The sequence below is a fragment of the Euleptes europaea genome, chromosome 21, assembly GCF_029931775.1.
Source record: "Euleptes europaea isolate rEulEur1 chromosome 21, rEulEur1.hap1, whole genome shotgun sequence".
Classification (NCBI taxonomy): Eukaryota; Metazoa; Chordata; class Lepidosauria; order Squamata; family Sphaerodactylidae; genus Euleptes; species Euleptes europaea.
Window position 1 is genome coordinate 1,647,690 of NC_079332.1, and position 27,331 is coordinate 1,675,020.

At 56.9% G+C, this 27,331-nt stretch overlaps 1 protein-coding gene across 1 annotated transcript; it reads left to right on the top strand.

The window, feature by feature from the left end:
- TNRC6A (trinucleotide repeat containing adaptor 6A) lies at positions 1-27,158 on the top strand. Its single transcript, XM_056866555.1, has 25 exons — positions 1-241; positions 1,213-1,327; positions 1,704-1,752; positions 3,512-3,669; positions 5,702-5,792; positions 7,182-7,203; positions 7,547-7,918; positions 11,098-13,632; positions 14,499-14,648; positions 15,730-15,938; positions 16,313-16,393; positions 17,218-17,269; positions 17,710-17,852; positions 19,848-19,979; positions 20,481-20,609; positions 20,700-20,774; positions 21,498-21,657; positions 22,852-22,983; positions 23,607-23,768; positions 24,311-24,451; positions 24,682-24,789; positions 24,925-25,146; positions 25,727-25,800; positions 25,904-26,043; positions 26,753-27,158. Exons 1-25 carry the CDS (start codon positions 1-3, stop codon positions 27,156-27,158), a joined length of 6,099 nt encoding a protein of 2,032 aa, XP_056722533.1.
- The last annotated feature ends 173 nt before the right edge of the window (positions 27,159-27,331 follow it).

Sequence of the window (27,331 nt, forward strand, 5' to 3'; positions counted from 1 at the left end):
ATGGCGCCGTCCCGGAAGCGCTCGCTGGCCGGGGGGAGCGCTTCCGGTCGGGGCGGGGCGGCTGCCTGGCTGAGCGTCTCCTCCGTGCGGGAGGCTGGAAATGGCGGCCGGGAGGGGGCAGCGCAGGACGGCGGCGCCCGAGACCACCCTGCTGCCGGGGGGGCCCAGCCCCGACGCCCCGGGCCCCGCGCCACGACACTAGGCCGCCGCCGCCCGCCCGCGGAGGGGGGGAGCCCGACAGGTAAGGGGCGGCGCCGGGAACCCCCTCCCCGGCCGGGCCTCTGCGGGGGAGGGCGCAGGGCGCGCGCCTGGACGGCCCGTGGAACTCCCCGCCACGGGAGCAGTGCGCCGACTCCCGTCGGGGGCCTCCACCCAATTGCAATGCGTCGGCTGTGTTTCTAATCCGATATTTGCCCCAGGCTGGCGCGCGCGGCTCTCCCGCCCCGTCTTCCCAACAGCCCTGCGAGGTAGGCGAGGCCTTGCGGCGGGGGCGGCGAATTCCCAGGGTGTCGCTGTCCGCCTCGGGGCGGCCCTGGCGGGGGCCTCCCCCCGTCTGCCAACAGCCTCCGCAGCGCGCCTTGGACGGGGGGGGGTCTCCCTACCCCCCCACCCCGGCTTCTGCCCCTTAGCCTGGCTCTGTCGGTGGCCGCTGGGCCCCAGACCCCTGCAGAGAGTGAACACACGAAGCTGTCTTATACTGAATCAGACCCCTCCCTTGGTCCATCAAAGTCAGTATTGTCTGCTCAGACCGGCAGCGGCTCTCGCAGAGAAAGGTCTTCCACATCACCTCCTTGCCTGGTCCCTTTAACTGGAGATGGCACTGGGGATTGAACCTGGGACCCTTCTGCATGCAAAGCAGAGGCTCTACCACTCAGCCACAGCCGTTCCCTATGGCTCTCCAGGGTCTCAGGCAGAAAAGGGTCTTTCACATCACCTACTTTCCCGGTCCCTTTAACGGGAGACGCCCCTGGGGATTGAACCGGGGACCTTCGGCATGTCGAGCAGGGCTCTACCACTGAGCTAAGGCCCCTCTCTGTAGCTGGCTGCGTGTACCTGGCGCCCATCCTGGGGGGCATCGAGGCAGTCGTGGGACAGGGGCATTTAAAGGCGCTCTCTATGTCCGCTGGTGCCAAGGCTTGAGCGCTGAGCCTCACCAGGTCAGTGGCTTCGGGGCTGTCCTCTGGCTCCCCTGAGGGCTTGGCTTGTGGCAAGATCCTCCTGCCCTGCACTTGGCCTCTGACCTCTGGGGCATTGGGTCCCCTCCCGATGGTGCACAACTGACCTGGCAGGCTTTTGCTCTGACAAGACAACCCCCGAAGGTCTTCAGGTATCCTTTTGTGTTGCTGCCACGGTCTAACGGGTCCACCCTTTCCAAAGGCCTGCAAAGGGTGTGTGTGGAAGAGGAGGTAGCTGCTTTGTTTTTGTTTGGAACCAGGAGCTTCAGAGCACGTTCCGCTCTTGGATGGTTTCTGGTGGTGCTACTCCGTGCAATAGTTCACATGCTGACGTGGGCTTTTGTGTTGCCACTTTCCCCCTCCTCCCTTCTGGTTGCGTAAAGCACCCCCTAGCAAAAGCCCTTACGTTTTTCCTGATTCTGCAGTTGGCAGGGGAGGTGTGTGGCCACGATCCTGCAACCCCCTCCTGTCACGTAGCTGCTCATGTTCTGGGTTGACGGACCTGCGCCTCATTTTTTTCTGTTTCAGAGTGTTGGAAGCTAAAGCTACCAAAGAAGCTGAAAGAACACTTAAGCAGGTAAGAGAGAAACCAGGCTGGCAACGGAGGCGGGAGAGCATGCTCCAGAGCTCTGGGGATCGCCTTCTGGTTTTTCTCCTTCCAAAGGTTGAGCTGGAGAGCTGGGAAAAGTGGCGTTTCGCATGCCCGACGTGGCTGTCGTTTCATTCTATAGAAATACGTCGGAATACATAAACATTGTCGTTGATTTTTTTGTACAAGGTGAAGTTGAGCAAAGAGACTCTTTATGAAGTCCTCTTGCCCTCCTGTAAATAACTTGCCAAACATACTTTCCTTGGCGGCAGGCGGGGGCCAAAATGAATGCCGTTCTTGTTTGTTTTTTCATCCTTCTCCAGCCAAGTGGATTTTTATTGGCCGGGAGTCACCGCTGGCCTTGAACTCGACACAAGCAGCATTATGTGAAAAAAGCATTTGTTCCTTTTGTGGGTCGTATTAAGTAGCAAACACCAGGGCCTGTTAATAGCCAGGGAGTTTTGCAACCTCTTATTATTGCATGGCTAATAAAACTTCAGCGTTTGCTATAGATTTTAAAGGGATTATTTTGCTATAGATTTTAAAGATTTTAAACCTGTCAAATTATTTCTTGTTAGAACTGTAACATTAATTGTGAGATATATAAATAGTTCAGTGCTTTTCAGTTGTAGAGTCATTGTCCATACTGACAAAAATCTTGTCAGGTAGATAGGCTTCTGTTCTCATTTTTGCACCCGGGAATTGAGGTTGTGTCGTGGCTAAGCAATGGTGTGAAACCAGCCATTCCCTCCCAGATCACAGCACCACCCCAATATCCACGCTTTTCTGCCTCTTTCTGATATCTTTGCTTTGTATTCACAAGTTCCCCGGATACTCATGACACAAATGGACACAACGTATGAATTACCCAGTGCTTCAGAATTTGTTCAGTCAGTTTTGCCGATTGTCATTGTTCACATCCCAGAAAATGTCTCTCAGAGGCCGCTGGTTTGTACCTGTAAGTTGTTGACTTCAGCTAAGAGTGGGCCTCCAGGTAGCTTTGCTAGCAAGAGCAGACCGCGCAATCCCACAGGGTAACTGGATGATGGAGCGTGTCTGAGACGCTTTCAGATTGTCCCTTCACCTCCTTGAATGAGTTTACAGATCTGCTTTCTCCACTGCTGCCATTTTGAAATCAAACTAAAAAAAACCGCTCACGTTGGTCTGGTTTTTGCTGTGAAGCGAGGGCAGGTTTTAACCTCGTTGTGAGTTGTGGTGGCATAGCTGTTCTCGTGAGTTCACTTAGCGCCGTCGTTTCGTTCTTACAGTTTGTGGCTGGTTTTCAAGTTTCAACCTTGGCTTTTATATTGTGTGCGTGTGGGATGTGTGGAGCAATAGAGGGAGCTGAAGAGCTTCCTGTGCCTTCAGATAAGCCCTGGCCTAAGCTGCTGCTTTATCGTTGGTTCTTTTAAAGAACCCTTAAAATGCCTTCACTTTGTTTTAATTTCCAGTTTTGCCACACACAAAAAAAAACACCCAGAAAATTATCAAAACAATTAAGTCAGAGGAAATGCAGGGCCAACAGCATACCATAGAAATGGACTAGAATGGCTTCTGGGCCCCCAGCCAGAGGCCTGTTTTGAGAGAGAGAGAGAGAGAGAGCAGGAATGTCGCTTTCCCTTCAAGGGAGGAGTTTATCTGCCTGCTTTCTCGGCTGCCTTGGGGGAACAGGCTCTTCTGAAAGCCTAATCTGGGACTGCCCCTGGCCCCGCTTCCCAACACTCTTCCTTGAAACAAATCCCTCTAGCTGCACCAGACCCGGTCCTCCTTGCGAGGAACCTTCCGATCATTTAAAGAGTGTGGAGAGGGTGAAAGCAGTGTGCGCACCCGCCTGGAGTGCCCGTTGCTGTCTCTGCTAGTGGGATCCAGGGATGAGCGGACCGTTGCAGATGAGATTAGGACCAAGTTAGCGGAGGAGGCAGAGGTCTGTTTCATAGCGGGAGCAATTTCACCCGAGGGCATGTGGCTCTTCTTATCAAGTTAATTGTCAGTTCTCTTAATTTCTCACAGGAAGGACAAGCGGTTTAATTGCAATTAAAATGTTTACCTTAACGTAATTAGTATGCCAAGAACAAACTGGCGTGATGACACTAGTGGTGGTGCCGAAATCAGCTGACATATAAATGATTGCCTGGGAGGACATGCTGCTTAAGTGCTGGAGCTGAGTGTTGCCATAGGGCAGGGGGCCACAGCCAATCTCGCTTGTGGTGGGATGGAAACAGGGAGGGGCAGAAACTCCCTTTCAGAAAGGACAGGCTGGCTCGCTTTGTTCAGCAGGATGGGGAGAGGCGACTCTGTCATGAGCTTGCAAAGTGAAACGTTTAAATAATTGTCTAGAGTCTTGTAATTTGGCAGACCCCTGGCTTCCTCGTGCCCTGGCTGCTCGCGAGCACCTGTTGAGGTGTCTTCTCCCGAGTCATTGACCCAGACGGCCCAGGCCAGTTTGATCTCGTCAGATCTCAGAAGCGAAGCTGTGGGGGGAAGAATGTATAAATGATTTAAATACATTTATACTCCGCCTTTCTTCCCAGTGAGGGCCCAAAACAGCTACGCTGTGTTCCTTTCCCCAGTGTTATCCTCACAAAAACCCAGCCCTGGGAGTAAGCGCCAGCAGCCTCTGCACGCTCCATCTCTTGCGGTGTTGGTTGATTGTGCCAGCAGCGGAGGGCAGTGCCAGGCCATGCGTGTTTTGCCCCCTTCGAGGGCTGCTTGTCCTGCAGGCTGTTCTTTTCTGAGACTTTGTGATGTGGGCATGCTTTAGAGGGGCTTCCTGGGCCAGAGATGGATAACGCTTTCCGAAGGTGAGCTACTGCCCTTCTCACCTGGCTGGCACATTCACTTGTGGGCCACTGCGACATGCCAGGCCAGCCGCTAATCTTGCCACGGGGCCCTCGATAGTGGGGGTCCCGTTACAAAGTGCAGGTAAATAAAGGACTGGAGGCTGCCGCCAGGGGGGCCAGCCTTAAAGCTGGGGAGCTGCCAGCCCCAGGAGGACTTGGGCCTCTTGGCTGACCTCTTCTTCCTTGCCAGAGCTCAGGTTCCAGGCAGCCCGGGGAGAGATGGGAGGGGGGATAACGAGGAGACAGATCCAAAGGCTGGGGAAAACGGGGAGAGGAACAGTTCATTTCCCTTTTTCCAGCAGAAAAATGGGAACTGTCTCTTAGGCACTCTCTTCCTTTCTGTAAAGGCTTGAGAAGGCAAGGTTTTAAAAAACAGTTTCCGCTGCCCTGCATTCCCTCCAAGCGCTTTCTTGTTAGTAGCCCTGGGAGAGAGCCGTTCTGTGATTCTGTCAAGTGAGAGTGGGGGGTGGGTGTGCTGTGGCAAAAGCCCCTTCAGTCTTCAGGGGCAAGTGGGGAGAGATGCCCTTCTGCTTCTAGGGCCTGGGGATCACTGTGTCACCCGAGGGGGTTTCTGGAGCTCTGAAGAGCTGCCCCATAGCTGTTTCTATGTAAAGTCCTCCTTTGGTTTGGCAGTTCCAGCTTCCAACTCTGTTGTTTCCTGTTTGCCAACCTGGGGAAAAGCCAGGCGTGCTCGTGAGGCTGCGGCAGTGGTCTGTTCCAGATGTCTGTTTCAGCAAGTTGGGTCTTTCACACAACCGCTGGCCATCCAGCGTTGATGAAAAGCAGCCTTTGCTCTTGCTGGGCCCCTTGAGCTCTTTCTGACCAGGCCTGGCAGTGATAGAAAGGGAGAAATTGACACGCAAGTCAGTTTCTTAAGGAAGAAGAGATGGCTCCTGCCACTGAGGGGCTGGTGCGGTTTCTTCACGCTTCCCCAGAGGGGGGAGCGTCACAGTGGCTGGCAGCGGATGGCCTTGGTGGGGATCCACTGAGACCAACTAGGTTTGGGGTTCTGCGTCAAACGGGAAACGTGCTCGCCTACTCTGAGATGTGTCTGGAGTGGCACTTCAAGATCTAACCACGACCCTTTTCTGCCGCAGGGAATCAGTGCAAGAGGGGGAAGAACGGTTGATGGAAGAAAAGAAAAAGAGGAAAGAGGACAAGAAGAAGAGAGAAGCTGCTCAGAAGAAGGTGAGCCGTTTGTTTCTCAGAGAGGTTTACTCACTCCAGGCGGCTGGCAGTAAATCCCATGCACCATAACCGACGCGGCCTGAAAGCCGTTAACAAGGCAACTCCCCGTCAAGAGTGAGCATGGTGAAGGAAGCCGGGAAGCAGAACGGGATCAGGACCAAACAGGGACTGAAGCAAGGGGCTGAGTCCAAAACCCACTCGAAGCACGTGGCAGGTTCTTTCTGCCCCGGGCCGGTGGCTGTTGGGTGGGCCAGAACCCAGTTGGAGACTCCAGAGCTTCTAGAAGGAATCTGATTTCCATTGAAGCTGTGAAAAGCGGGTCTGCATGCCTCTCCAGGTCCTCTGAATGGCGGTGGTTCCCTGGCCCTCAGGGGAGCCTGCGCTGAAGGAGAGCCGCCAAAGGCTCAGTCCGGCAGCCGGGAAAGGACCCGGCATCCACCATGGCAACTGGGGGAGCAGGGCCTTTGTCACGGTGGCACCACGACTGTGGAACACTCTTCCCTGTGTCCTCTCTCCTGTTGTTTAGATGCACCACACAGATACTTTTCATATTATTTGGTCCCATTGCTGATACTGTTTTGTTTCTGCTTTTGCCTTGTTGACCTTTTCTAACAAAAAAAAATATTGCATTTAAACATTAAATCATATGAGGAAAGGTTGAAGGAGCTGTCATATAGAGGAGGGTGCCAAGTTTTCTGTTGCCCCAGAAGGTCGGACCAGAACCAACAGGTTGAAATTAAATCAGAAGAGTTTGCGTCTAGACGTTAGGAAGAATTTCCTAACAATCAGAGCTGTTCCTCAGTGGAACATGCATTCCTCGGGAGGTGGTGAGCTCTCCTTCCCTGGAGGATTTTAAGCAGAGGCTAGATGGCCATCTGTCAGCAAGGCTGATTCTATGACCTTAGGCAGATGATGAGAGGGAGGGCACCTTGGCCATCTTCTGGGCATGGAGTGGGGGGGTCACTGGGGTGTGGGGAGGGGAGGCAATTGTGAATTCCCTGCATTGTGCAGGGGGTTGGACTAGATGACCCTGGTGGTCCCTTCCAACTCTATGATTCTATGATTTGTACTGAGTCTGATGTACTGTTATGGGGGGATCTTAAATGATCTTGTCATGATATTTATACTCTGCACTTTTTGTTTCTATTTATATTCTGTAAAGTACATTACCTGCTGTTGCTGTTTTATATCTTTATTGAATTGTATTATTCTGTTTACCATCTTCAGGGTGGGTATTTTTTTTGGGGGGGGGAAGGCAGGATGTAAATATTTTCCATAAACAGTCAGTTTAAGAAGTATCACACGTTATTTATGTAGAAGAATTGGCTGTTTATAGGGTGAGAACATACCCAGAAGTCATTAACTGGTTGATTTCGCTTTTTGTTTCAGGCCACTGAACAGAAAAACAAAGGTATGTTACCTTACAGCTATTGACATCAGTTTGTTGTGTTGGGGGCGAAGGAATGTGGAGGAGGAGCTCCAGCTAGTTTCTCAGAGTTGAGGCCTTTCTAACTTCAGGCTTTAGCCAAGGTGGGAGGGCAAAGATGGGGTGATGAAGGTGGCAGGCCCCCCTCCCTCCGAGGAGCCCCCCCCCAAGTGTTCTCACCTTCACGCTTTGGCCTGTTTGCCATGCTGAGGCATTCCCAGTTTGGCAAAGTGGTAGAGAAAGTCGGCATATAAAATCCAAATCTTCTTCTTGTTCTTGTTCTAAGTAAGTAAACGAATAAGGCTCTCTCCTCCTCTCCTGCCCCCAGTGCCAGAACCACCCAAGCCTGGTGTAAGCCCATCTCTGCCCGTTGCCTCCATTCCTACCGGTACTTCCACAGCAGCCGGCAGCAGCAGTAATAACACCAACAATAATGCCAGACGGCCTGCAGGTGCCCACCCACCGCCAGCTCCACAGCAGCAGCAGCCTTCTCCTCGCTACCCGCCCCGCGAAGTGCCGCCCCGGTTTCGGCACCAGGAGCAGAAGCAGCTTCTGAAGCGTGGGCAGCAGCTGCCGGGGCTTGCGCTAAACCTGGGGGCAGCCTCTAAACCGCCAAACGGCCCGTCTGGAGGCAGCCCGGCCACAAGTGAGCAGCCCGTCGCAGTCAGAGAAGAGCAGAGCAGCAGCCAAAAACAGCCAGGTGAGAGAGAAGGGGCAGGGAGGTTGTCTGTCGTGTAAGGCACCTGGGATAGCAGCTCCTCCTCCCGTGAAGGCCCATTGGGAACGCTGGCAGTGTGCTTCTGAGCAGACTCTGCTTGGCTGCTCTGGGTGAGCTCGAAGATCCCTGCTGTCCCCACTGGCTTCCGAGCATGCCAGGCATTGGCTTTTCCGAAGCGTGACCGTCTCCTTCTTGGTTGTGCGCAGTTCCCTGCGACCCAGCCGAGGACAGGTTCTTCCACAGCAGGAGGCATGCTTTCTCTCCCCAGCGTGGTATAGTGGTTAAGAGCAGTGGTTTGGAGCGGTGGACTCTGATCTGGAGAACCGGGTTTGATTCCCTGCTTCTCGACATGAGGGGCTGAGGCTAATCTGGCGAACTGGATTTGTTTCCCCACTCCTATACATGAAGCCAGCTGGGTGACCTTGGGCCAGTCACAGCTCTCTCAGCCCCACTTCCCTCACAGGATGTCTGTTGTGGGGAGGGGAAGGGAAGGTGATTGCAAGCTGGTTTGATTCTTCCTTAAGTGGTAGAGAAAGTCGGCATATAAAAACCAGCTCTTCTTCTCTCTGCCTGGTTTGCCTGCCTTTCCTCCCCTTGGGAGAGCCTGCCTCGCCTCCCGAGTTTTTTCTCTGCCGCCATGGGGAGAAGCCGGCAAGTGAGTTTCTCTGGGCACTGCAGAATGCGTTTGTGCTTCGAAAGCACTCGTTTTCCAGCGGCCGAGGGGAAGATCCTCCTCCCAGCTGCTCCGCTGGCTGAGTGCTGGGAGATGCCTTCCATCACACCCCTTTGGGTCTTTGTAGCCCCTGCACAGAGGTCGTTTCTGGGGTTGCAGGACCCACAAGGAGGAACAGCTGCCAATGTTTGGGCAGGGCAGGAAAGCCAAAGGAGTGTTTTCGCAGGGCTCTCAGGGCCCCAGGAATGATCTTTCTGGGGGTGGGGAGAGTGGGGATTATGGCCGGCCCCAGTAACCTCCTCTGATTTCTTGCTTTGTCCCTAGGCATGCCTCCCATTCGGGACTTGGTCAGCCACTCCCCTAACCAGTCAGGTGATGCAAAATATTTCCCTTTCCTGTGTGTTTCCCGTGGCTTGCCAATTCTGCCCACTCCTTGCACCATCTCTCTTGGTCACCCAGTCTGTAGGATGGGGGTTTACCGCTGGAACTGATGGCCTGACCTTCTCCGGAGGTCGGGAGGCAGCGCTTTGGCAACTATTGGTGCTGTGTGTGGCCTTCTCCTAAATCTCTTCCGTCCTTAACTGTTGGCTAGAATCCAGAGAGCTGCTGAAGCTTGTGCCGGTCTTTGAGCATCTGGCTTCTGTCCCGCACCACAGAACTGCTTTTGAAACTCCCCTGCATTTCAGAAGCAGTTTCCTGGACGGCCTCTCGGATAAGAAGGCTCTGTTCAGCTGTAAGAGGCATACCTCCGCCGGTTCAGGAAAGGGGGGGCGGCTCTGGTGGATTGCCAGGCTCATGGGCTTCCCTCTCACTTAGTGCTGCCTGGGTGCGGGCATCTCCCGGCCACGGGTGGTTTCTCTCCACAGCTCTGTGATCTGCCTGCAAGGGGAGGAGAGAGCCGGCAGCTGACTGCAGTCTTTCCTGCCCTGAGCCAACCCAGATTGCTTTGCTTTATTTATTTATTTGAATTTCTAGCCCACCCTCCCCGGCCAAGACCAGCCTCAGGGCGGGTAACAGCAATAAAATCACAATTATATATATATAATAATAAAAGCATCTAAAACCATAAAATACTGATTCCTAAAATTATTGCAATAGATGACGCACCAATTAAGACAGGACCCGCTGCAGCATAACAGAAGCCATAGCCAAGCAGACAAACCACCCCCTATAAATGTCACAGTTGTAAAAAGATAACAGGGGGAGGAGTAGGGGGGAGCTGCCCTCAGTTACAGGCCTGGTGGAAAAGCTGTGTCTTACACGGGCCCTGCAGAACTCCTTCAGGTCCCGCAGGGCCTTGATGTTATCAGGCAGAGCCTTCCACCAGGCCGGAGCCAGGGCCAAAAAATCCCTGGCCCTTGTCGGGGAGAGTCGCACGCTCTTAAAACCGGGGACCACCAACAAGTTGTTATCGCTAGAGAAACAAGTTGTTATCACTAGAGAAAATGAGCCCCCCAAAAGGCAAAATAATGGGGTGTTTTCTTCAGGCAAAGAGGGGTGGGGGCGCGTTTCACGCTGTGAGCTGGCTCCCCCAGAAGGATGCGGGCACAGGTTGGCTTCTGGGTGTGGACGACTGCCAGGGTGAGACGCAAGGAAGTCGGCCGCTCTCCCAGGACTTTTCTGCTTCGTACCTTGACTATTGACGCCCGGGCAGAGGGAGCGCTGTGTCTGCTGTGGCCCTGCATTTGCACAGAACAAGCCTGGGTTTGGCTTTTTAGCGTGAGCAAAAGCGCCTAGCCCTTTTCCAGCCGTTTGCAAGTCATGGGTGGGCTGCTTGCCGCAAGCGACAGGCTTTTGCAGACTTCTGGCAGGGAGTTTTGTTTTGTTTCTTGAAGAGAAAAGCAACCACTTTTTTTGGGGGGGGGTCCGCTCTTCCGCCTGAATCTGCCGCTGTTCTGGCCATCCCCTTGTTTTCCATGTGCTGCCCAGATGCCATGCACCTGGAATGCCGAGCGCCCTCCCCATAAACTCTAAAGGGCTAACTGGACACAGAGCCCGCGGGCTCCTCTCCGGTGCACCTTTATTATGAGTGTGAGGAAATGTGCAGGGTGCGGGTGTGCACAGCATGGTGCGGCCCTCCTTCTCCAGGCTGGGGTTCTTGCTTTGTCGCTGTTCTCATAGAATCGTAGAGTTGGAAGGTACCACCAGAGTCATCTAGTCCAACCCCCCTGCACAATGCAGGAAATTCACAACTACCTTTCCCACACACACACAATGACCCCTACTCCATGCCCAGAAGATGCCCAAGATGCCCAACCTCTCATCATCTGCCAAAGGTCACAGAATCAGCATTGCTGACAGATGGCCATCTAGCCTCTGTTTAAAAACCTCCAGGGAAGGAGAGCCCACCACCTCCTGAGGAAGCCTGTTCCACCGAGGAACCGCTCTGACCGTTAGAAAGTTCTTCCTAATGTCTAGACGGAAGCTCTTTTGATTTTTCCTTGCCAGCCTGTCCAAGTGACACTGTGTCTTCCCTTTTTCCTCCTAGATCTGAACCACAGCACACTGGGACCCCATTATGAGAGCGCTCACTGGGGAGCCGTCTCTTCCAGTAGCGACTCCGGCACAAGTTGGGAGAAGGTCCTCCTCGTAGACTGTTCGGACAAGGAGGGGTGGCCCTCGGCTGCCGGCAGCAACCCGGAGCTGGCTTCAGAATGTATGGAGACTGACTCTTCCTCAAGCTCCGGGTCGGAGAAGAGCCTGGCGCTCATGGCTTCGAGAGGCCCGGGCACAGACAGCGGCTTGCCAAATGGCATCGGGCACGGCCCTCCAGCTGTGTTCGGCGGGGGCAGCAACAGCAATAACGGGAGCGGGGGCAGCGCAAGCAGGCCATGGGGGGTGTGCCTCAGCGCCGCAATGAGCACAGGCCAGGCTTCTGCAGACGCTTCGAAGGGCACGCCAGAAGGTAGCAATGGTAGAATGAACACTTGGGGGCCCCTCAATCCGTCACCCGGTGGAGGGTTAAATCCCAGCACTTTGAATGCCAGCGGCAGCCGCGGTGCCTGGCCCGTGTTGGAGAGCAACGGGCACCCCCTGAAAGGGCCTAGCGGAGGCGCCGGCAGCCAGGTGGCGAACAATCTGAGCGGGAGCACCAGCCTCGGCTCCTGGGGGAGCCTCCCGGAGAGCAACTGTGATCCCCAAGCCAATGGTACCAGGAAGGTTTCGCAGAGCGGGCAACCTCAGAACCTTAACCCCGAAGTGAACGGACCAAATAATAACACTACTAACTTGATGACCTCTAGCTTACCAAACTCCGCTGGCTCTGTGCAGATGAACGAGCCGGCTGGCGGCGATGCAGGGCCCTGGGGCCGGAGCGGCAGGAGCTCTCTGCTTCAGAACTCGCCGGTGATCAGCAGCCCTCCCCATCCTCACGTGAGCAACGGCGAAGTGAAAATCGGCAGCCCGGCTTGGGCGGGCGCCTACGGCTCCACCTGCTCCGGGGACCGAAGTTCCGACTCCAGCGACTGGGCCGGCGGCGACACTGTGAATGCAACTCTAATGCCGCCAGGTCTCGGCGGGGCCAGCAGCACAAACTTTGAAATCAACGGGGATAAAGGAGCGGGGGGGTGGGAGGGAGCAGGGACAGACAGTGGCCCGCACCTGCCATGGGGGGGCGGGACGGGCTCCGGGGGCGGCCGGAGAAGCTGGGGCGGCCCAGCCCAAAGCACTGACTTCGCAGATGGAGAGTGGAACCAGCTGCCGAACAATCAACACCCCTCCGAGAACGGCAGCGGGAGCGCCAAGAGGTTTCCCAGCGCATGGCAGCCTGCCGAGGAGGAGAACACGAGCATGGAGGTAGAGAGCTCTGCTCCCTCTCCCATCCCGGAACAGCATAGCAGGTGGGCGAAAGCCAGCCCCGGGGGGAGTGAAGCGGCCCCCGGCGGCCCCGAGGAAAGAGCGGCAGCGCTGGCAGAAGGGGCTGGTCTCGAGAGAAGAAAAGCCGACCAGTACACACTACTCCAAAGCATTGTGAACAGGACGGGCCTGGACCCGCGGGTCCTTTCCAACTCCGGCTGGGGCCAGACGCCCATCAAGCAGAACACGTCCTGGGACATGGCGGCGTCCCCACAGGGGGAGAGGAAGGCGGACAATGGCACCGAGGCCTGGGGAGGCTGCAGCTCAGGGGGCGGCACGGAGAGGCCCAGCCTGAACGGCCCTGCCGGCTCTTCAGGGTCTGGTCGGGGCGAGCCAAAGTCTGCTACGAGGCGGGGAGACCCCAAGGCCTCCAGCAGCCAGGGGAGCTGGGAGCGACTGGCTGCTTCCGCACAGGCCAAAGGCAATCAGTCGTGGGCGGCAGGGGGCCAAGATGACAAGCCCTCGCCGTCCCTTTGGAGCGACGCGGAGAAGTTCAGGCCGGGAGACAGACAGAAGGCGAGCCCTGGGCGGACGGGCCCTGCCGTCGATGGCTGGGGGGAGAACCTGAGGAGCAGCAGCCATTGGGGCGAGGCGAAGAAGTCCAGCTCCGGCAGCAGCGACAGCGACAGGTCGACCTCCGGCTGGAAGGAAGCAGGCAAGGTGGGCGCTACCCACTGGGGGGGCGGCCGAGCCAACCCAAAGAGCCCCTCTTCCGGGTGGGAGGAACCCGCCAAGCCGAGCCAGAGGCAGGTCTGGGGGGAGCCCGCCAAGGCCAGCCGCTCCCAGAGCTGGGAGGTGGCCAAGCCGCCCGCCTCGCCAGACTGGACCAAGCAGCAAGACCTCAGCGGGGGCTGGGGGGCACAGCCCGCCCCGAGCAGGGCACCAGGCGTGGGGTGGATGGGTGGGCCGATGCCGGCGCCAGCCAAGGAAGAAGAGCCCACCGGTTGGGAGGAGCCTTCCCCCGAATCGATTCGCCGCAAGATGGAGATCGACGATGGGACTTCCGCTTGGGGGGACCCGGGCAGGTACAGCTACAAGAATGTGAACATGTGGGACAGGAACACCTCGAGGGGGAGCGACTCTTCGGACCAGCAAGCACACGGACCTCCACAGCGCCTTCCATCCCATTCCGCACCTGGCGCTGGCCCGGAGAATGGTGGCGGCTCGGGTAAGCTCTGTGTGGCGGAGTGGTTTGGAGCGGTGGACTCTGATCTGGAGAACCGGGTCTGATTCCCCACTCCTCCACATGAGCGGCGGAGGCTAATCTGGTGAATGGGATCTGTTTCCCCACTCCTCCACACGAAGCCAGCTGGGTGACCTTGGGCCAGTCACAGCTCTCTCAGCCCCACCTACCTCCCAGGGTGTCTGTTGTGGGGAGGGGAAGGGAAGGCGATTGTAAGCCAGTTTGAGTCTCACATAAGTGGTGGAGAAAGTCGGCATATAAAAACCAACTCCTACTTTGGGGCACGGCCCCTCTGCATCTCACTGTGCCCTGAGGGTGGGGGCTGGAAAGGCTCAGGTTGCACGCGCACCCCCCCCCCCATTCACTGCTCTCAGCGCTCAGCATTTGTGCGAGGGGAGAAGGGAAAAAGAGCCGCCAAAGAGAAAACTTTGGCATATCCACGATCTGCAACGAGACACACATCCCCTGTGGTTTTACCTGCCCCTTTCCAATCACTTCCTACCCGTGCTTTATTTTAAATAAACGAAGGGGGAAAGGAGGCAGCAGCTCCCAAAATTTATTGAATGGGTGCTGCGACCAGCATGGGAGCCCCTCTTGTAGTTGTGGAACGAGCCAGCTCCCAGCCGGGCTGTTTTTGCCAATGACCTTTGGCCTCTTGCCCACTGGGAGGCGTGGCCTGGCCTCGGCTGCGGCATCTCCTCACTCCCATGGCTGGTGGGAGAAGAAATCCGGCTTCCTGACTGGTCAGAGACTGGACCTTCACTCTAGCCCCTTTTTCTGCTGCTCTTGAGCCGGCAAAACGGACTCCAGCCGTAGGCCTTCCTGCCGACTTCTTCTGTCTCTTCCGAAAGGTTGGGGAGAGCCCCCGCCGGCGACTGTAGACAACGGCACATCAGCGTGGGGCAAGCCTGTCGACACGGGTACAAGTTGGGGAGAGTTTGTCAGTGAGGCAGGGAACTGGGGGAGTGTCTCCCTTAGCCAGCCGGCTCCTCGCAAAGCAGGTAGGTGGTGAATTTTGTCGTTGGGGGGTGGAGGAGGGTCTGGTGGGAAAGCATAAAAACATAAGGCCGTGCTGGGTCAGACCCAGGCAAATCCAGTCCAGCAGTCTGTTCACGCAGTGGCCAACCAGGTGCCTCCAGGAAGCCCACAAACAAGACTGCAGCAGCACCATCCTGCCCATGTTCCACAGCACCTAAGATAATAGGCATGCTCCTCTGATCCTGGAGAGAATAAGTATGCATCATGACTAGTATCCATTTTGACTAGTAGCCATGGATACCCCTCTCCTCCATGAACATGTCCCCTCCCCTCTTCAAACCATCCAAGTTGGCAGCCATCACCACATCCTGGGGCAGGGAGTTCCACAATTAACTGCGTTGTGTGAAGAAATACTTCCTTTTATCTGTTTTGGATCTCTCACCCTCCAGCTTCAGCAGATGACCCCGCGTTCTAGTATTATGGGAGAGGGAGAAAAACTTCTCCCTGTCCACTCTCTCCAAACCATGCATAGTTTTATAGACTTCTACCATGTCTCCCCTTAACCGCCTTCTTTCCAGCGTTGTGTGGTGGTTAAGAGCAGTGGTTTGGAGTGGTGGACTCTCATCTGGAGAACTGGGTTTGATTCCCTGTTCCTCCCCATGAGTGGCGGAGGCTAATCTGGTGAACTGGATTTGTTTCTCCACTCCTACACATTAAGCCAGCTGGGTGACCTTGGGCTAGTCACAGCTCTCTCAGCCCCACCTACCTCACAGGGTGTCTGTGGTGGGGAGGGGGAGGAAAGGAGATTGTCAGCCGGTTTGAGTCTCCCTTAAGTGGTAGAGAAAGTCGGCATATAAAAACCAACTCTTTTTCTTCTAAACAGCCCTAAGTGTTTTAACCACTCCTCATAGGGCAGGATGTATTTTGTGAGAAGGGGGGCGGAGAAGAGGGGCCATGGGGCTCGGCTCAAGGAGGTTCCCCTTCCATCTGGGCTGAGTGGATTTGCCCTCTGCGAAGTGGGAACAGCAGGGCCCGCCTGGCAGGTGACCCAGGCGCAGGCACCCGTCTCCCTTGACGAGTGAGTGTGTTTGTTGATCGCGTCAGGGCCCAAGTCTATGCAAGCGGCAGACAACTGGTGCGGCGGCGACATGCCCTTCGCGGGGGGTCACCAGGCCAGCTGGGAGGAAGCGGAGGACGTGGAGATCGGCATGTGGAACGGCAGCTCGGCCCAAGACGACAATGCCTCTCTGAACTGGCCGTCGTATGGGAAGAGGCTGCCCTCCAAGGTGAGTTCCAGCATCAGTCAAACAATAGTCGGGGGTGGGGGAGGCTAGCCACTGTGTAAGCCCCTTTCCATGTCCGTTAATAGTATTGGGTGTTCTTAAACAGGCAGGGGTAGGGGTGGGTGGGATGGGGCCCCCCTGGGCCCTGCCCCCTGTCACCAATTGCCATCGCAGTGGAAGGCAGAGATTCTTTTCCTACCTGCTTTTCTGTCTGGTTTTTCTTTCCCATCATCAATACCTTGGGCGGGGGGGGCTTGGCCGTACTGGCCCCTCCGGGTGACAGCTTCAGGGGATTCAGCTGCGTTTGTTCTTAATTCTGTGCATTTTTAAAAACAGTGTTAATTGGGCCTTTGCATCCTGGCCTAGCCTTGTTTATCCGAGCTTTCATTTCTTTCTTGATTTAGGGAACAATGAAAAATGGAAACAAGCAAGATGAAACATGGATAAATCCATTTGTTAAGCAATTAGCCAATCTCAACTTCTCTGTAAGTGCCTCGCGGGTCTTTGCGCCCCAGATCGCCATTGAGACTCTTGTCAGCCACCTCCTTCCCTGCCCCTCTTCTTCTTCACATGCTTAGAATTCCCGGGAATGTGCCGTAGTTTTAAAAGTCCCCCCCCCCCAATCACATTCATAGAATCATAGGAAGGGACCACCAGGATCATCTAGTCCAATCCCCTGCACAATGCAGGAAATTCACAACTACCTCCCCCCTCCACACCCCCAGTGACCCCTACTCCATGCCCAGAAGAAGGCCAAGGTGCCCTCCCTCTCATCATCTGCCGAAGGTCATAGAATCAGCATTGCTGACAGATGGCCATCTAGCCTCTTCTTAAAAACCTCCAGGGAAGGAGAGCCCACCACCTCCCGAGGAAGCCTGTTCCACTGAGGAACCGCTCTAATGGTTAGAAAATTCTTCCTGATGTCTAGACGGAAACTCTTTTGATTTAATTTCAACCCGTTGGTTTTGGTCCGACCTTCTTGGGCAACAGAAAACAACTTGGCACCATCCTCTATATGACAGCCCCTCAAGTACTTGAAGATGGTTATCATATCCCCTCTCAGTCTTCTCCTCTCCAGGCTAAACATACCCAGCTCCTTCAACCTTTCCTCATAGGACTCGGTCTCCAGACTTCTCACTATCTTTGCTGCCCTCCTCTGGACACGGTCCACCTTGTCAACATCCTTCTTAAATTGCGGTGCCCAAAACTGAACACAATTCTTAGGGCAGAGGCAGAAAACATGGGGGGGGGGGTGTCTGTTGAATATGCTCTCAGCTCGGGTTGGATTCTTCCTCCTCTCCTCCTGCAGAGGGAATCACCTGAAGAAATCCTGCACAGCAATAAGATGGACCTACCTGGAGGTGAGCGTGGGTGCGGGGGAGCCGGCAGAGATCAGGCCCCGGATTTGTCCTGCAGGTTCTTTAAAAACAAAAAGCCCACCTGCCCCAGTGGCTCCAGGGAATCCTCGGTGGCTGGTGGCCAAGGTGAGCAGGATTCGGCAGGTCGTGGCCTGGAGCGGCCATGGTTCACTCTACAGTCATCCCCTCCCCCTCCTCTGGAAGGGCCACGGCTGGGTGCCGCATTCCCTCTCGGTGGGCTCAGGGCCTGAGTGCCCTGCACTGTACGCTGTAGGCCGGAGGACCTGGTGTGCCCTGCAGCGCGGACCTCGCAGGAGACTCCGGTCACAGCAGGGACTGGTGGGGGCGGCCCCTTCTGCAGCCACATGGATCGGCGTGTGGGGGGGGGGAGGGCGAGGCTGCCTCAGAGCGGCGGCCTGAGGATGCTCTCTCTGCCTCCCTAGGGGTCTTGCCGGACAAGCGGATGGAGATGGAGAAGCACAGCCTGACCGCTGGCGATTACAGCCGGGTGGTGGGGAAAGGCCCGGGCTGCCGTCCTCAGATTTCCAAAGAGTCTTCCATGGATCGAAGTCCTTACTTTGATAAGGTGAGAGAGAAGGGCGGGGAGACCCTTGACTCCTGGAGAGGAGCCCAAAGCGGCTTCCGGCTCTGGGTTTGCTCACAGTTAGTGCTGTCGGTCAGAGCCAGGCTGGGTCCTGGCTGAGAGAAGAGGCAAAGGGAGCGGCCGTCCACGATCTTCCCCACGATCTTTGCTCTGCCGAAGGGTGGCCGACTGCCAAGCGCCCATGTCTCTAGGAGAGCGTTCCAAGAGGGGTTTTTACTGAATGTGAGGGAGGAGTGGGGAGAGCATGCTTCTGGACATGAACGCCTTCCTAAGTAACTCCACCAGGGGTATCTAGTTGCGTTTGCCATCAGGAATCCTGGCCTCTCGCCTCTCCCAGTAGTTCCACTATGCCTGCATTATATTTTGCAGAGCGCCGAATCAGTGCAATTAGGCAAGGCCTTTGCCGTGGTCACAGAACCGTTTTGCTTAGAGCTTGTTTGCCTCTGGGTGCGAGGGTCAACTAATGCATCTCTCCTGTTCTCTGCCTCTCCCCTTCCGCTGCCCTCATGCTCCTCGGCTCGCGCTCCTCCGCCTTTCCGCCCGGCCAGGATGCCCTTCTTGTAGCAGACGATCCCCCAAACGTGCAGTTTCTGTCCAGTCAGAATGCGAAGCCTCCCCTTCCTAGCAGCGCACTACCTAATCAGGCCCTCGGCTCCCTGGCCGGGCTGGGCATGCAAAACTTGAATTCTATTAGACAGGTAAGGCTGGGGGGGGGGTCTTCTGTGGTGTTCCCATGCATTCCTTCGCTTTACTGAGCCCTGAAGCAGGCGAGAGGCTGGCTGTGAGCACAACCAGGTTCACCGGGGGGGGGGGGGGAGGTTGTCCCTGGCATGGCATCTTCTGGGAACCAGGCTGCTACCTGTACAGAGTTCGCATGAGGCCCCAGGAAAGTGCCGGAACCCCCCCCCCTCAGGCAAGCCCTTCACCAGGCTTCAGTGGCTTAAGCCTCTGGGCTCTTTTCCAGTGGTGAGAAGTCCCCCTGGCAAAATTACAGCAGTCCTTTGATACACTTGAAGAACCCTTTCAACGGAGGGCATTTATGCTCTCCAGGCTTAATGCCCTTCCTTCAGATGTACTAAATGGTAGATTTAAAAATATTCCCTTCAAGAAAAGAATTATGTGCATGTGGCTTGAGTCAACACGACACACTACAGCATATAATCATAAATTGTCATCTGTACCACGGTCCTCGTAAAAAAACCGATTCTACCCTTGATTGATAAAATGAAATCTAGCCAAGAATCCTCTGTATGCCAGTTTTTATCGAATGATTCTATTCCTGAAGTCACTTTAAAGGTGGCAGAATCTCTGATGGAAGTTGTCAAAACTGGGACCAAAGTTTAAACTGAAAATGAACGGGCGGAGAATTTTGTGCACTGCTAATGTTATGTTTCTGGATTGATTGGATTGAATTGAAGTCCCCCTGGCCACACATCCTGGCAGGTGGTCTCTCTGCCTCCTGGGCAGCCTGCCAAGCAGACCCGCTCCACAAGAGGCAAACCTGAGGCCCACCCTGCCTGTCTGCTTGGTGCGGTGCCGGCAGCCAGATTTCTCCCCGCTGAGGCTGGCCTTGTTTCAGCCCCTTGTCCTTCTGGGCCGTTGTGCTGAGCTGTTCCTCTCCTTTCGCTTCCTTCACTAACTTCCCAACTCCTCCGGTGCCCCCTCTGGTGCCAGCCCCACCACACACCCCACGGTTGCAGACGTGTCTAGATTTTTCTGGAAATTGTGAAACCATGGGGTGGGGGTTGGACTGAAACTTTGGGACAAACTGAAACATACGCAGTACTTAACTTTCCTCTCGAGCCATTCGCAGTGGCGCAGTCTCGAGAGATGAGTTCAATGCGTGAGAGGCTCGGGATCAAATCCCTGCTGAGTCGCAGCCACCCAGCAGCTTGCCGCGTGGCCGAGTGGTGGGGGACCTCTTTGGGCGCCTGCTCAGACTGCGCACTGCTCAGCCGCTCACCCTTCTCTCAGCAGAATGGCAACCCCAGCGTGTTTGGGACCCCGACTGCGCAGTCCCGGAGCCTGCCCCCGCCAGCACAGCCTCTGAACTCCTCTCAGCCTAACCCGCGAGCTCAAGTGCCTCCGCCGCCGTTGCTCTCCCCTCAGGTGTGTGTGTGTGTGTGGGAGAGAGAGCTCTTTCTCGTGGGACTTGAAAAACTGCCCTTCAGCGGCCCGAGTGTGTGGAGCTGAGTATCTCCTGAGGGCTGGCCTGGCCTCTGGGCTCTCTCGAGGCTCCTGCCTCTCTCAGCCCAGCTGCTGACCCTCAAAAGTCCCTGCTGAGAACCGGAGGGCCGGCTAGGCAGGTGCCTCGGCCCCACACTGCTTTTCCTCAGGCCGTGGGAGGTGGAGGGATGGTAACCCTGAACGGTGTGGCCTGTGACTCGCTTGCTTACTGGAGCCTATGATAGCTGCCTCTGGGACGCCCCACCTCTTCCCCCTTCCACTGCCTGGTCTGTTCTTCTGCCCGACAAACTGCCACCTACTGTGGGGGGGGGGGTGTCGCCGGAAGGCAGAGTCCCTGGGGCGTCCTTCCTGCTCCCAAAGGGCAGAGCAGAGTGTCTGACCGGGCGGGGTGGCCCCTTCTCTCCTGCTCTCTCCTCTCCGCAGGTCCCCGTCTCTCTGCTCAAGTACGCACCAAACAACGGGGGGCTGAGCCCGCTCTTCAGCCCACAGCAGGTAGCCATGTTGAACCAACTCTCCCAATTGAACCAGCTTTCCCAGATCTCCCAGTTGCAAGTAAGCAGAGTGACTGCTTTGTTGTTGTCTCCCCCCGTCCCGCTGCCATGCTCTGGTCCTTCTTGCTCTGATGGCCTCTCTGTCTCTCAGCGACTGCTGGCCCAGCAGAGGAAGGTCCAGACTCCGAGAAACGCATCTGCCGGGGGCCGCCAGCCGGAGCCGCAGGTACCTGCTTTTCCATTAAGTCTGCCTTTTGCTTCCAGTCACATCCTCTGGAAGAAAGGAGAGGGTGGGACTCAGAAGCACGCATGGAAGTGAGCGTGTGCCTGTGCGTGTGTGGTGTGCGTTGGCCTGCCTCTGTTGCAGCATGACACACCTTATTGTCTTTTCTGTCTGCCATGTTCGTGCCAGTGCCTGGCCGGGGTGGGTGGGGGGTGGGGGATGTGAGCAAGACGATGGTAACGAGGAATGGGGATTTTTTCCTCAAGGCCAAGCTCCTAAGCTTGCAGCCAAATGTTGTTCAGCCCAATGTGGGTCCAGCTGCAGGAGGGCCCAGCAGCTGTGGGGCAACCTCTCTCTGGCCGTGGCTCTCACTCCCGCCTCTGCCAGTGTGGTGTAGTGGTTAAGAGCGGTGGTTAAGAGCTGTGGTTTGGAGCGGTGGACTCTGATCTGGAGAACCGGGTTTGATTCCCCCACTCCTCCACGTGAGTGGCAGAGGCTAATCTGGTGAACTGGGTTGGTTTCCCCTCCTACACAAGAAGCCAGCTGGGTGACCCTGGGTCAGTCACAGCTCTCTTAGAGCTCTCTCAGCCCCACCTCCCTCACAGGGTGTCTGTTGTGGGGAGGGGAAGGGAAGGTGATTGTAAGCCGGTTTGATTCTTCCTTAAGTGGGAGAGAAAGTCAGCATATAAAAACCAACTCTTCTTCTTCTGCCTGCCTGCCTTGCAGGGTCGCTCCCTGGGCCTACCGCAGCCCTGCCAGCTGGATCCCAGCCTCCTTCTGAAGCAGCAGCAGCAGCAGCTCCAGACGCCCACCTTGAAGTCCTTCCTGGAGAGCGAGCTGCAGAAAGGGCCGGCCCAGAGCAATCCCTTCAGCAACTTCCCTCTTGGTGAGTGTGGGCTCCGTGACAGCCACCGAGGCCCCGGCAAAGCGGCTCTGCTTTGCTGGGCAGCCTGGAGTGGGCAGGCTGGTCCCGAAGGCCCCTGCCAGCTGGCCCTGGCTGCCGTCACCCCTGGCCTGCTTCCTTTTCCTGCGCTGGTGATGCTCCGTGGCCCTTGTGCCGGCCCAGATCTCAATGGGACCTGCCGGGCCACGGTTTGGACTCCAAGAGAGACGGGCGCGTGGCCCAGGGGATCGGGGTGTCGGATGGGATTCAGGCGCCTGATGCACACAGAATTGCTCCCATGGGTTCCACGGTGTGTCTGCCAGGGGAAGATGTCCCGCTCAGGTCAGAGGCCTGTTCCCAGGACCCATCTGGATCGTGCTTTCCGCTGCTCTCCTGAGCTGGCGGGCAGAAGGGAGCCGCCTCAGAAAGCCATGGCTCCTGATGGTCCTGGCACTCCACCAGCCTCTGTGCCCAAGAGTCCTTGGGTGGCCTCCCTGCTACAGGAAAGATGGCAGCCGTGCTTGGCTCCACTGCCCGAGCCAGTGAACGGGGGAGGGCCAGGCCTTAGTGCTTTCCCTGGCAGGGGGGCTGCCTCCTAGGGAGAAGAGCTGAAAACCAGAGACTTCTCTCAGGAAGGGGGAGTCTTCCCACCTCTGTTGCGATGTGGGGAACAGTTGAGCCCGAACGCCACCGGCCTGCCCAGCCCTTTTTCTCAGGGTGACTTTGGCCAGCAGCCCCCAAAGGCAGCGTCCCGCACTGGGGAATCGCACTCTCTGCTGAAATCCAGCCAGTGGGAGCCCGTCTCCTTGGGAGGGCTGGGGCCTCCTTCGGGAGAATCGGGAGTGGAGAAAAGTCAGCCCTCTTTTGAGAGCCAGCACGATGTAGTGGTTAAGAGCAGTGGTTTGGAGTGGTGGACTCTGATCTGGAGAACCGGGTCTGATTCCCCACTCTTCCACATGAGCGGCGGAGGCTAATATGGTGAACTGGATTGGTTTCCCCGCTCCTCCACATGAAGCCAGCTGGGTGACCTTGGGCTAGTCACAGCTCTCTCAGAGCTCTCTCAGCCTCACCTTCCTCACAGGGTGTCTATTGTGGGGAGAGGAAGGGAAGGTGACTGTAAGCTGGTTTGAGTCTCCCTTAAGTGGTAGAGAAAGTCGGCATATAAAAACCAACTCTTCTCCTCCTCCTCCATTGCAGGACTGAACTCCAACTTGAATGGAAACGTGGACATGGGCAGTATTAAAGAGCCGCAGTCTCGGCTGAGGAAATGGACGACGGTGGAGAGCGTGGGAGCGAACACCTCGCTGGATCAAAACGTCAGCAAAAATGGTAAGAGCAAGGTGCCCCTCCCTCCAAAAAAACCCTCTCGGAGCCACCTTGTACAGCTCTGCACTCAGAGTACCGCAAACAGCGGGCAACCTCACGGCTGTTCCAAAAAACAGACAGGTGGCAAAGACATGTAAATCATGGAGGTTTGGGAATAAGCCGCGCAGGTGTCCAAGAAGATGGGGGTCTAAACCATGGAAGACTGAAACGTGGCTGGTTTTGAATGTTTTTCCTCTGAAATGGAGGCTTCTTATAGAACTCTGCCATCCTTGTTGAAGAAGCGTTTGTGTTTCTTGCAAAGAGCAAGAAGGCGTGTGGATGCATTGTAGGGAGCGGCCGCACACGGCTGGATGGGGGGCGCGACCGAAGAGCACAAGGGGATGAAATGCCAAAGTTCAGGCCTCTCGCGGACCCCACCTGCCATAAGGGCTGGGGAAAGTCATTGTTTTAAATGGAGGCTTGGAGTTTTGGTTGTGGGGGTGTTCCAGATGCCAGATTCTGCCTGTGTGGGTACACATGCGGAACTTCTTTAGAGTGCCGTGGAAGGGGGAGGGCTCAAGGAGGGAGGGATTGGACACAGCTGGGCACAGAAAATTCAAGCGGTCCTTCCTGCCTCTCCTCCCCAGGTTCTATTTCAAGCGGCTTCAGGCTGGAGGAAGCCCCCTTTGTCCCCTACGACTTCATGAATAGCAGTAATTCGCCAGCCAGTCCTCCAGGCTCCATTGGGGATGGCTGGCCCCGTGCCAAATCGCCGCCTAATGGGTCTAGCAGTGTCAATTGGCCCCCAGGTGAGCTTCTGCTGGGGCACCTCCAAGGGAAAGGGTGTGTGTGGGCGCCGGAGGCTGTGCTACCAGAGGGAGCAGAGGGGGGGCTGGAGCTTTCTTGCAGGGGGCGAGGCTTTAGGGGCACAGCCGACAGCCTGTGGAGGTCAGATGAGGTCACTGCTGCTTGGCCAGCTCTCATACCAAGAGGGGGAGCCCCTGTGGGGGGTGTCTCGGCTGGCTGGAACCCACTTGGGCTGCCCGGAAGTGGTGACTCGCCTCCTTCTGCCTGCCCCTGACACCCATACAGTCCAGATGGATGTCCGAGACTGGAAGCCCCTGAGCGGTCCGGGAGAACATCCAGGATTCGTCTGTCGCTGAATCGGCCAGATCTAACTCATGCGGCTCCAGAACTGGGGCTCTCCATGCCTCTGGAGCTGGCCTGCCGTCTCCAGGGGACTGGGCGTGGTTATCCATCATGCCATCGAGTCCTGAGTCTTTTGTGAGGAGAGGGAGAGCCATACCAGGCCAAATAATTCTTGTTCTTCTGACTGTTCTGGTGATTCTAGAGTTCCGCCCTGGTGAGCCCTGGAAAGGTTATCCAAACATCGACCCTGAAACCGACCCCTACATCACTCCCGGCAGCGTCACAAACAATCTGTCCATTAACACTGTGCGGGAGGCTGACCACCTCAGGGACAGGAGCACTGGTATGTCGGGAGGGCGCGGCCGGCAGAAGCTCCGCACGCCCCTTCTGATCCGGAAGCCACAGGCCTGGTGGGTGGAGGGGGGCAGGTCGGCATGTCTCCTCAGCAGGGGCTTCATTCTGACTGGAGGGAGGGGGTCTCGGGCAGAGCCCCGTGCTGAGGCGCGATCCGCCGCCTGAGCCCCCGTGGCGGTGGCGCCCCCCCCCTCACAGGGTTGGCTTTTTCCCCAGCAGGGTCATCCTCATCTCTGAACACCGCGCTGCCTTCGACTAGTGCCTGGTCCTCCGTTCGTGCCTCCAACTATAATGTTTCCCTCAGCAGTACAGCACAAAGCACTTCAGGTGGGTGTGGGCCCTGTCTGGGGGCTCCCCCTCCCCCCAGCCGAACGCGCCGCTCCAGCTGCTTCCATTTTCCCGCCCGTGTTCACCCCACGGTCCGTGTCTTGCCTTCTCTCCCTCCCACCTCCGCCCCCCCAGCCAGAAACAGTGACTCCAAATCCTCGTGGTCTCCTGCTTCCATGACCAACACCTCTCTGGCTCATGAGCTGTGGAAGGTGCCTCTGCCCGCCAAGAGCATCCCGGCTCCTCCGTCGCGCCCCCCGCCGGGGCTGACGGGCCAGAAGCTGCCCCTGTCCGCCTGGGACAGCCCCCTGCGGATGGGGGGTGGCTGGAGCAATTCCGAGGCCAGGTACACCCCCGGTAAGAGCTTTCACTTTGGCTGCATCCCGCCTGCTGCTTGGTGGGGGCGGGTGTGGTGGTTTTTTTTTGGGGGGGGTGATATTGTGGCTGTGTTGGCCCTGAATCTTCTAGGCGTCACCAGTTCACAAAGCATCTGGGTCCTCACCCCAGACTCTGCAAGACTCAAAAGAGTTTCCGTCTAGACATTAGGAAGAGTTTTCTAACAGTCATAGCGGTTCCTCAGTGGAACAGGCTTCCTCAGGAGGTGGTGGGCTCTCCCTCCCTGGAGGTTTTTAAGAAGAGGTTAGATGGTCACCTGTCAGCAATGCTGATTCTCTGACCTTAGGCGGACCATGAGAGGGAGGGCACCTTGGCCATCTGGGCATGGAGTAGGGGTAACTGGGGGTGTTGGGGGGGAGGTAGTTGTGAATTTCCTGCATTGTGCTGAGGGTTGGACTAGATGACCCTGGTGGTCCCTTCCAACTCTAGGATTCTATGACTGGGCTGTTCTGCATTGAGGTGGGAAGGATATGGCCCCTGAAGCCTTGCTACTGGCCTCCGTGGAGGGGAGCCTGCCACCGTCTCTCTCGGTCTCTCGTAGGTTCCCACTGGACCGAGAGCGGCTCCGGGCGCCTGACCAGCTGTTGTCTCATCCTGAAGAACCTCACGCCGCAGGTGAGTGGGGCGCTGCCCTCCCCGGGGCTTCTCGGGCCTCCTTCCTCGACCACCCCCGAGTCAGCATGTGTGTCACGCTCCATGTGGCTCCCTCCCTCCCCAGATTGATGGCTCCACCCTGCGGACGCTCTGCATGCAGCACGGGCCTCTGACCACCTTCCACCTGAACCTGCCCCATGGCAACGCCTTGGTCCGCTACAGTTCAAAAGAAGAGGTGGTGAAGGCACAGAAATCTCTTCACATGTAAGCGTGCAGTGGGGGGGGGGATGCGTTCCACTTCCCTGGAGCAGAGGGCCTGGCCGCGAAAGGTCCAGTCGGCCCTTCTCTCCCTGACTAGGGGGGAGGAGGAGGGAGAGGGCGTAGAGCCACGGTTGAAAAACCTCAGAGGGCCTCCTTGGAAATACAGGCGGGATTCATCCCCTCCCCCTGTCCCCAGCTGGGCCTCCCAGTTGAACCTGCTCGCTGGTGGTGTGAGCAGGCCTCCATCTCTGGCCAAGGGAGACCCTGGGAATCTGGAGACCAGAGCGGTTCCTCAGTGGAAAAGGCTTCCTCGAGAGGTGGTGGGCTCTCCTTCCCTAGAGGTTTTTAAGCAGAGGCTAGATGGCCATCTGTCAGCAATGCTGATTCTGTGACCTTAGGGAGCTCATGAGGGGGAGGGCATCTTGGCCATCTTCTGGGCATGGAGTAGGGGGTCACTGGGGGTGTGGGAAGGGGAGGTAGTTGTGAATTTCCTGCATTGTGCAGGGGGTTGGACTAGATGACCCCTGGAGGTACCATCCAAACTATGATTCTAAGCATCTGGGGGGCTTGCAGGTCCTCACCATTGCTGCCCTGGGGGCCATGGCAAGACTCGGCTGAGGACCCAGAGGGGAGATGGTGGAGCCCCCCCCTCCTTCAGGTGGCTGGGCTTGGTGGGCCTCCTGACCCTTTTTCTCTCCTTCTCTCCGCACAGGTGTGTCTTGGGGAACACTACAATCCTCGCCGACTTTGCCAGTGAAGAGGAGATCAGCCGCTTCTTTGCACAAGGCCAGTCCCTGACCCCCTCCCCCACCTGGCAGTCCCTGGGCACCGGCCACGGCCGGCTGGGGTCCGTGGATGGCCCCCACCCCTTCCCCAACCGCAATGACCTAAGTAATCACTGGAATGGTGCTGGGCTGCCGGGAGCCGGGGGTGGGGAGCTGCCTGGCGCGTCCCTCTGGGGGAGCCCCAACTATTCCACCAGCCTGTGGGGCACGCTGGGCAGCAGCGACGGCCGGGGGCTCGGCAGCCCCTCCCCGCTCAACGCATTCCTCTCCGTTGACCACCTGGGAGTGGGCGGGGGCAGCCCCTGCAACCCCCTCTCCTCCTTCAGCGAGTGAAACTGACCTCAGAAGCTGTAAGGAAGCAGCACTAAATTTGGACTCCCCCTCCCCCAACCCGCATCCTGGAGAGGGGGGGTCACCTGTGGAAGCAGTTACTTTTGTGCACATTTCCCCCTCCCCCTTTGTGTTACCCCCCCCCCCCACGTGCCAGTTTGAATACTTGAATCATA

Coding starts and splice junctions, on each gene's coding strand:
- TNRC6A (XM_056866555.1), top strand. CDS start 1: ATGGCGCCGTCCCGGAAGCGCTCGCTGGCCGGGGGGAGCGCTTCCGGT. Junction 242..1,212: donor GGAGGGGGGGAGCCCGACAG/GTAAGGGGCGGC, acceptor GCTTGTGGCAAG/ATCCTCCTGCCCTGCACTTG. Junction 21,658..22,851: donor CTTCAGCAACTTCCCTCTTG/GTGAGTGTGGGC, acceptor CCTCCATTGCAG/GACTGAACTCCAACTTGAAT.